Genomic DNA, 9,965 nt, shown 5'->3' with positions numbered 1-9,965 from the left:
TTAATGAATTAAAAACCCTAAAAAGTAGATAAATTCCAAACCTAACAGTTTCAAAGAAAAAATAGAAAACCTAAACAGGCCAATACAATGAAATATGATTAAATCAGTGTTTAAGATGACTCATTTAAGATGATCCATAAGAGTATACCTCAATTCCTCTCCACTATTCCAAGATATTTAATAAGAGAGAATTTATCCTAACTTATTCTACAAAACGGACAGCATTCTGACATCTCAACCAACCACGGACACAGCAAGAAGAACTTAGGGACAACTGATGCAAAATTCTTAACACAGGAGGAGGAAAGCAATTTCAGTAGCATAGTAAAATGGTAGACAGGAGCTGGGCGAACATGAGGGCCTCGTGTCCTGAATAATATGTGTGATTTTCCTGTCTTTGTGGTCTCACATGCCAGGTTGAATATTAGAGAAAGCACACTTGAAATACTGAGGAGTACAAACCTGATTACTTAGCCCATTAATGTGAGATTTCTTTCCAGGGAGAGTAGGATGTACACAAATATATAAATTTTAAGTTTCAGAGTAGAAGAACTAAAAATGGTATAAGATCATTTCAATAAATTCAGCTTGTTTTTATAATTAAAAACACGCTCTTAGTACATTACATAAGGCATAGAATGAAAATATCTCAGCACCCTAAGGAAGGAATATTTCAGCACCCTAAAAGTCATATATATGTCAGACCTACAGCTTACATCATACTGGAGATAAAAAATAATTTAAAACTTTTCTTCAAAGATGTACAATCAGAAAGATATGTCTCTTTTACCACTTTCATTCGTCGTACTACTAGAAATCCTAGTCAGGTCAATTTGACAGACAAGAGAAAGAGGTCATCCCCATTGGAAAAGAGGAAGTCCAACTCTTCCTGTGTGTAGACATCATGAGCCTGAATAAAGAAAACAGTACGAACATTGTGTCTGCGCCCATGGTTTCCGCAGGTTAGTGGCTTCTGAGATGTTCCACCTGGTTTATGAGAGGACTGAGAAAACCCAAGGAACTCAGCTTTTTCCTCAACTCTCCAAGGTTGAGCTGCTCTACCAATTATTCTCTACTATTTAGAGATTTTCTAACACGTTCTAAGCTTTTTGGAGTCTTAGATTAATGTTTTTCTTCAACTTTGCAATGTTCACAGTCATAAGTCCATCACCTGTGCTTTGTCTCCCTCCACTTTGTCCTTCAGCACTTCCACTGAGTTCTGACTGGCACTGCGGGTGTTGCTTTGATATCTCAGGCTCTCCTCACTCTTGCTCTCTCCACTTCTGATTGGAAACTTGTGATGGACCTGTGTTCACCTACAAGGGTTATTTCTTCCATCATCTAAGTGCTGCTATTGGGCTCTGCCAGTAAATTGCTGCTTCTCATTGCTAAGTTAAATAATTGGCATAGTGTTCATTTTCATAATTTCTTCCTTTTGCCCAATATAATTTACTGAAAATATCTTAGTATATGAACAACAGCCTTTGGAAATTTTCATTGTTTAAATACAACTCACAAATCTATGAAAGACTGTTTCTGTTCAGTGGTTTCTTTTCTCAAATTGAGATGCTACATCAACTATTTTTCACACATTTTATCTACTTAAAATGTAGTATTTTAGATAGCATGCTCTATGAATTTGAAATCTTTTTTACTTCTTTGAGCTAAATCCCCAGCCCCCTGCACATTCATTTCAAATAGCAATAACCTTAAAAAGATATACTTTTATAATACCAAGTTATAGAAGTGTAATGTGTCATTAAACTACAATATTATCAAATGACCTTAAGATAAATCTATTGATAAATTTTATTGAAAAGATGTATAAATATATACATATCCATATATACCCATGCACATAACAATGAAAATATAAAATAGTTTAGTTAAGCCATTATGATTGCATTTTGTATCAGAGTTGTGCTTTTCCACGTTAATGACATATTTGTAAAGATTACATAATGACACGGATGCACTACCGATACTGAGAAAGGAATAAGAAGTCTCAGTGTTTGTCCTGAGGGAAACTGCCCGAGGTCTCCTTAGAAAACTCAACAGATGCACTGAATTTCTAAGGTATTCCATTAAGGTTACAGATGTAGGTAGGGAAAATAAAGGAACAGAGGTGGTACATGAACAATGGACATGTGCGGGTCAAGTCCCCCCTCTGGAGCCAAGTCACACAGCCAAACACAGCACCAGGAGACACAGATTCACACTGGTGCTGTCTACACCCAGGCCCACCGGAAGTGATGGCTGCTGTATTTTATGGGTGGGCAGCGGGGTGCCCTGAGTGGGCGGGGCTTTGGAATAACAATGGAAATGAACAGGGCTATGAATGAATGGATGAAGAAAAAGCAAAAGTGTATTTTTAAGAAGATGCAGAGAAGGCAAAAAAAGACAGCAAAGACAGAAATGGAAGAGTATTTGATATAAAAAAAAATTTCAAGAGGAATATAGAAGCATGGAGCAAAGACAAAGAGAAAGGGAATGTAAAAGACAGGTGAAGACCCCTTCAATACTGTCTGCTCCCATGGAAGGAAAAGCCTTGTGTCTGAGATCCCTGCAATCTGGACAGGAGCCTGAGCATCATCATAGTGATCTCTAGAGGTCTCAGTTCCCAGGCCTCGGACTGCTCTGTTCCAAATTCACCAATAGGTATAACATGGTTAAGAACAGACTTTAGGGCCAGGGATGTACCTCAGTGGCACAGTGCCTGCCTTGCAAGCCTAAGGTCATGAGTTCCATTCCCAGTACCACAAAAGAAAACAGACCATTTAAATGCAAATAATAAGATCTAGGAAATGTCCCTGTCAGTACAGACGCTTTAAATATAGAGTATGTTTCCTAGAGTGAAAAAGAAATGTTTTCTTTTTTGCAAACACCTTGAAAATATTGTAAATTAACACTATATTTCAAAATGTTATTAGAGAACATAAATCATCCAGAATTTGATAGAAATCCTCATGATACAAAATCATAGTGGAAAGAGACCACCAAAATGAAAACTTACAACATACTACCTCATTCCACAGAAAGATTAATCTTTCTTCCTTTTCATCTTAAAGAGTAAAAGACATAACAATGACCTTGTACTTTGTGTACACCAAATTACACAATTTTGTGGAGTACCAAGAGGGAATAGACTGATAATTATCAGCATCCAAATTATAAACCCAATTAAACTTTACATCTTAGCTGAAATGAAAAGCCTAACATTTTCCCAGCTATCATGTTCCCCAAGGCAGCCTGCAGATCCTGGTTTCTCAGGCTGTAGATGACAGGATTCACCGTAGGGGGTAAGACCGTGTAAAACACCGATGTCAATACTTTCAGGGATGATGAAGTTATAAAATTTTCAGCTAAATATGTAACGGACCCAGAAAAGAGGAACAGCATCACCACGGCAATGTGGGGCAGGCAGGTGGAAAGAGTTTTCACTCTGCCCTTTGAAGATGGGATTTTCAGAACAGCAGAGAAAATGTGAACATAAGACACAAGCATCACGATAAAACACATGAACAGAAACACACAGCTAGCAATGATCAGCTTATATTCAAGAATGGGCTCCCCAGGACAGGAAAGGTTTAGAAGTAATGGGGCCTCACAGAAGAACTGGTGCACCTGGTTGTCCTCACAGAAATGGATAGAGAATGTACCTGCCACATGAACGGTTCCGTAGAAGCACCCGGCCAGCCAGGAGGCCGCCACCATCCGCGTGCAGCTGCCCCTATTCATGACAGCCTCGTAGTGCAGAGGGTGGCAGATGGCAGCATAGCGGTCATAGGACATCACCAGAAGGAGGGCATACTCTGTGCCACCAAAGACAAACAAAAGGAAGACCTGCAAGGCACAGCCCAGGAAGGAGATAGAGTAGACGTTCATCAGACAGTTCCCGATGGACCTGGGGACAGTGACAGAGATGTAGCAGATATCGATGAAGGACAGGTTCTTCAGGAAGAAGTACAAGGGAGATTGGAGGTGCTGGTCGATGGTGGTGAGGGCGATAATGAGGAGGTTCCCCGTCAGAGCTGCAAGGTAAACCAGGGAGAAGAGCGTGGCGTACACCTTCTGCAGCACCCAGTCACCAGAGAATCCTGTCAGCAGGAACTCTGTGAAGTTCCTCATGTTGATTAACATCGTGGTCCTGTCACTTCTTCATAGGAATAGATATCACTGGCTGCTCCTTCACAGACAGCCTCCGGTTCAGGTTTTCTTCTCATACTTACTCTGTTTGGCTTGATTCTTTTTAAATTAGAGTTCACCAAAATGCTACTGAATAATCATGATGTAGCTCTCCATCTTACGATATCTACACAGAGAAAACAGAGCTATGCTTGCTGCAAAAGACAATTCAGAGTGACAAAAATGTAATGAAATGAAGTGTGTTGCTTTTTCAGGAGGAGGAAATGTTCTGGCATCTTGTTTGCCTTAGATGATCCAGTTAGAAAGTGTAGGCATGGGGATGGAATTTATAAATTAACTAACATATGTCATAGGCATAGGAGGTACAAGTAACAAAAAAAATTCTATAATTAACCATGAGTGTTGTGGATATCTCAAATGAATCTGAAAGTGCTAAACCACAGGTGGAAAGTCTAAGGAGATGCAAGAACGAGGGCCTCCCTGGGGTGCTAAAGCTCCTGCTTGGTGTTAGTTGGAAGTGTTTTGGGCAGGATGTAATAGGAAGTCCAGGGTGCTCTTTCCTGACTAATTCACTGGGGGTTAGGTGCACACCTGCTCAGTTAGTGGCTGGATAGCTTGTTCCTTCTTTGTTCACAAATAAAATAATCATCCAATAATGATTGGAGGCTACTTCTTCAATTTCATAGATATCAATGTTCAAAAAAATATTTTAAATTTTTTATCCCTCTACTCTACCTTTAATTTTAAAGTAAGCATGGGTGATCTTGACACACAGACATATCTAGGAGCATCAGGTCATCCTCTTGTCCTCTGGGCCCTTGCAACAAATTAATTGCAGAACTCGTGACCAGTCCTCACAGCTGATCTATAGAACATTAGAATGCCTTCTTCCTTGAGGACATCACAACAAAAACCCTTAGATAATTTACCCATCAATGTCACCCAGATTTGCAGGGCATTTTTCCTCACAATTTGTTAAACCAGGAAGTCAGAACAAAATGAGCAGGGAATATCCCAATAAGCATACAGAGTCAGACATATTTTCCTCTTATGCTGTACAAATGACAGTGTCAATAAAAATGGATAAGCAACAGCTCTTCTGTTCTTATAGGTGGAGTGCATCCCAGAATAGCTTTGTCTTCCACAACCAATACTACCTATTCCCTCTGCGATTCCTGTGTGATTTGAGTTGTAGACGTCCACAGTAGTTTTGGCGCTGGTCCAAGGCTAATGTTTATTTACTGTTGCATAACTGAGGTGGCAATTAAGGGGGAGAAATGGTCATAAGGCTGTGGAAATCACGTCCTCTGAGAGTCCGGCCAGAATGCTTACACCTCTAGAGGCAGGACAACTTGGAGCGCAATATGTATCACACAAATTTAGCAATACTTCAGATTTTAAAATACTCATTGTTGTGTTTTATACTAGGTTTTTTATAGTAAATAGAACACTTACACTCAAAAAGAACTCAGAACACACATTACACCACACGTTGTATTTTTTTATGTTCCATTACTTCTGCTGATTTTAAAATTTGTCACCGATATCTACAGAAATGTTATTCACAGAAAATACCAAACTATATAGGACACTTAAATTTAAGTGAACCTTACTTGTAGAAAATTTCTCAAGTATATCTTCTCAGAAATATAATACATTTGTGGTATTATATTAAAATATTTTATTTATTCCTTCACATGTAAATCCATCTGAACCATATATATTTAGAATGATTCCATATTTTAGACATTGTGAACAATGCTGCTTTTGAAAAATCAGTGCACAAATATCTCGTTGTGTCATGTATTCTCTACCTTTGTGTACATGCTCAGTATGGGGAGGCAGGAAGTAGATCTGAAAAGGTTTTGAAAGGAAGGACCCTAAATGCCACAGGATAAAACAGGAAGCTGGGTCTTCGAAGTGTGCAGGGACTGTTTCTGACAGCTGGACCACAGCTAAGAAAGATAAGAAAGCAAATGGCTACAGGCTTCTGAACAGCCCAGGATAAATTCTTCAGAAAGCACAGAGCACCTACCTCTGGAGATTAAGCCATGCCAGCACTGCATGCGCTGTAGGATATAAAGGTACCTCGGTTCACAAGTGTAACTCACTCCATGATTCTGGTTATGGATGGAATTGGTCAGGAAGAAAAAGAAATTTTCCCAGAAGGTTCAGTGTAAATAAGGTTAATCCATCTGAACCAATGTATATTTTTGACCATCAAAATACGAAACAAAGTACAGGGCAGTACACTATGAAGAGAGAACGTTAACTTTGCTTTTGGTGAATTCTGGAGTGGAGGACAAAAGGTACGTGGGCCGAGGTTACTGTTTGGAGGGAGACTCCCCCTTCATAAGGACATCAGGGAGATCTCCTTCAGGTGTGTCCTCTCTTCTCTGTCTCTTCGCTGCATGGTCTGTTTTGTTGAAAACTCTTCCTAATGTGATTTCTTTCCTGTACTCCATAACCTTCCAGAAATGAAAGACCTTGTTATCATTTATCAGACTCAACACTCTTCACTGCAGTTATGTGGGGGTGCTGCTTTTTACAGAGGCCCTGGCACTCGTCCTATTTTCCATAATGGTTTTTAATCCCTTTGCTGCTGACTTCCTCCCTGGCTTCCTCACCCTCAGTGAAATGGCATTCAAAAAGCACGTTCTGCTGCTCACTCTGGAGGTCAGCGAGTCCTTCCCCTTCAGCTCCTCCTTATGGTCCTGAACAAGCTCCTCGGCTTCTGCACCATCGACATCCATCCCCACACTCTTACCCACGGACACAATCTCCTCTATGACCCGTGTTCAGAACCTGCAAAGTCAAATTCAGTGACACACTCTGGCCACTGTCTCCTCCAGGCTGAGTTTAATGTCGGGTACATAACAACTCCCCAGACTTTGTCAATGAGTTTGACACAGCAGAGGACATTGAAATGTTTCTCCCAGAACTCTTTCAGAGTCAAGAACACCTCTTCAGTGACACTGATACTCCTCTGGGTACACCTTAGCGTGCCACACCTTCGAGTTGCTGATCACTTGCAGGCTCTTGTCTGTGGAATAGGTGTCATGCTGGGGGAGGAACTTGCCCTTGCTGAAGTCATAATCAGTGTTCCTATCATCCACCAAGGCCACCAAGGCATGTCAGGGATTGTCCACCATAGGAAGACAACTTTCAGGCAATCAGTTGTCAGAAAGATCTTTCCTAATTAGTTTGCTGGTGGAAACTAATACCTCGTGTGGCCATTCCATGAACAATTGCTGTGTGACCCAAACTTTTGCATTAGTTCTCCACATGACAGGCATCCAGCCTTGTTCCCATTCTGTCCCTTGTGTGCACCAGTAATGGCTCAATCCTCACATCATCCCTTGTGCTCACACAGAGAAAAAAGCTCACTCTGTCCTTCTCAGGCTTCTGTCCCAGCAGTGCCTTTTGCTTCTGCATGATATAGGTTCTCTTTGGCATCTTCTACTAAAGCCCTGTTGAACACTTGTTGAATGAGGTATCATTCTGCCTTCATGAATTCTGTAAATTTTCTCTTGGATTCTGCAGCAACCTCGTGAGCACTGGAAGCCTCTGTCTTTCTCTCCTGTAGAATTCAGGTTACATTATTATGATTATCTGAAATAAAAATACAGCATATCATATGAAGTATGGCACATGTGCACCTTGGACAGACTGCATGGGTTCAATGGATCCCAGACACTTCTATCACTGGTTTCATTCGCACAAACATTGGGAGTTTTTCAATGTCTAGGTGAAAAGAAACAAACTTTATCAAGAGATTAAAGCACATATGATCAAAACATTAGCATCAGAATGGAAAGTCAGACTAAGTAAGGAGCCACAGTCAGTCACTGTACTCAGGGGAGTAGAATAGCAAACGTAACCAGCTGGCTTCTAGACCTGTCTGTCGCTGGAAACTTCAGCAGGGGTCAGTGGTTGGAGTCCCCTTTTTAGGTTGAGCCTACATTATCATTACTTTAGTGTAGTATTGGTTGCACTTTTTGTGGGGATTCAAGACCAAGTTGAAGTGAAACATGCAATGATCAGTATTAAACTCATGCTGTCAATCAAGGTCAGTCAAGCCTCCTTGGGCAGTAGTTTTGGAACTATGGACCCTCACAGACCCTCACAGCTCTTGTCAGTGTCAGCTGCCAGGATGGGTCACAGTTCTGCTTGACTATGTATTTTCTGTATAACCATAGGTGATGACCTTCCTTTTGGAACACCATAAATTGGTTGACTCTGAGGCCCAACAATCTCCATGTTCAAGAAGTTGGGGGACTTAGCCAAGATGTAGGGACCTGTAGAGAAGGTCCTGGGATCTTGGGTCCTTGCTGACCTTGGAAATGCAAGGTCAAAATGTTGGCTGCCTTCTTAGCCCAGTTATTTTTCTAGCTTTTGTCTCCAAACCTTAGTTGTTGAACATACAGAATATCAGTTGAACCAGTATTACAATGGGAACTTTTGGTTTAATCTTATGGTCTTGATGTCAAACACCTTGAAATATATAACATAAGGGTCTTAGCCCTGAGAGAATCTCAAATTCTGTGAGAGGGTTTTGATGCTCCTGGAGCCCTAAAAGCATTATATTTGCCTCTTTTATTTAGCCTCTACTGTTCAATCTTTTGGGAAATTGTGGACCTAATCAGCCTGCAATAACTAAGGGACATTATTAACCCAATACTGCTTCACCTCAGTTCACAAAAGAATACACACTCAGAAGGTTGAATACACTCCTGAGGATATACACAATATGCTGTGCCATGCAGCCCATAGCAGCCTAGTCACAGGTGGTGAGACAGGGAAATATGAGAAGTCAGAAAAGTTCAATCTAGGGCCACTTCATTTTCTCCTTAGCCATCTGCACAAGGTGAAATTTCATGTCCTCAACCTCAATGGTGAGCAGATACAAATACCCACAGTGAGTTCAAGTTAATCTTTTTCTTTTCCCAATTTTTCTTCAGAATTCAAACATATATTGATACAATAATTGTGGGTCCCAAATCATAACACCACCCAGAGTGACCAAGACTTTGACAAATTCAGAGCACTGATTTAGTACACTGCCTCAAGTTCAGATGGATAAAAAAAGCATGTGATGGTGTTTTGTTTTATGAGTCATCATTCTGAAGTTACTGTAGAATGAAACACTGAGTCACACTAAGAAACAAATACATTGCCTCAAAGTGGTTTATGATGAAAAAGGATACACTCCTAATGTTTGAAAAATTCTGATAGTCTTAGATTCTGGCCTCCATTAAAAATTATTCTACACACCCAACTAATCTCAAATTCACAGACACTTAACTAGGGGAAGAAGGTTCCAAGTATGTCTTTCAGAATGGCCCCAATTCAAAAAAAGAAATATACAACATGACTAGGCAACTTTTATTTCCTTACCAATCACAGATGTCTTAGCCATTGAAACCCTGAGAATTGTAACAGATGGACGTTATAAAGCTTCACTGAGAAAATGTGAGGTCCCTCTTCACCATAATAGTCATGATGACATCATTAAATGACATGAAGAAACATTTACTTAAATCTGCCTTGCTTCAGTACAGTACCACCTAGGAAAAGTTTATCTTATATGACGTCATACAGGGAATACACAGTCTCTGAGCATCAGGAAGTGTTGTAACACACACATAACACACACTTCACAGTGCTGGCTACCTCATTCTGGATGCACGCCCTATCACAAGCAGCTGGATAAGAAGAAAGGAAAAGTCCCATGCTTGAGACTAAAAGTTTATCAAAAGAAATAACTTTAGCCTGGAAGTAGCCAGTTTTTTTTGTTGTTGTTTTTCATCTTTAAAGAC

At 40.3% G+C, this 9,965-nt stretch overlaps 1 protein-coding gene across 1 annotated transcript; it reads right to left on the bottom strand.

The window, feature by feature from the left end:
• Window positions 1-3,180: 3,180 nt before the first annotated feature.
• Window positions 3,181-4,140, bottom strand: LOC102013935 (putative olfactory receptor 14L1). Its single transcript, XM_005382374.2, has one exon. It carries the CDS (start codon window positions 4,138-4,140, stop codon window positions 3,181-3,183), a length of 960 nt encoding a protein of 319 aa, XP_005382431.2.
• Between the last annotated feature and the right edge of the window lie 5,825 nt (window positions 4,141-9,965).

Source organism: Chinchilla lanigera, unplaced genomic scaffold, assembly GCF_000276665.1.
Source record: "Chinchilla lanigera isolate Chin_1 unplaced genomic scaffold, ChiLan1.0 scaffold00017, whole genome shotgun sequence".
Classification (NCBI taxonomy): Eukaryota; Metazoa; Chordata; class Mammalia; order Rodentia; family Chinchillidae; genus Chinchilla; species Chinchilla lanigera.
This window is presented reverse-complemented; position numbering and strand designations above follow the sequence as displayed.

Bases quoted from the DNA above. Each gene is read 5' to 3' on its own strand.
- LOC102013935 (XM_005382374.2), bottom strand. From the start codon at position 4,140: ATGTTAATCAACATGAGGAACTTCACAGAGTTCCTGCTGACAGGATTC.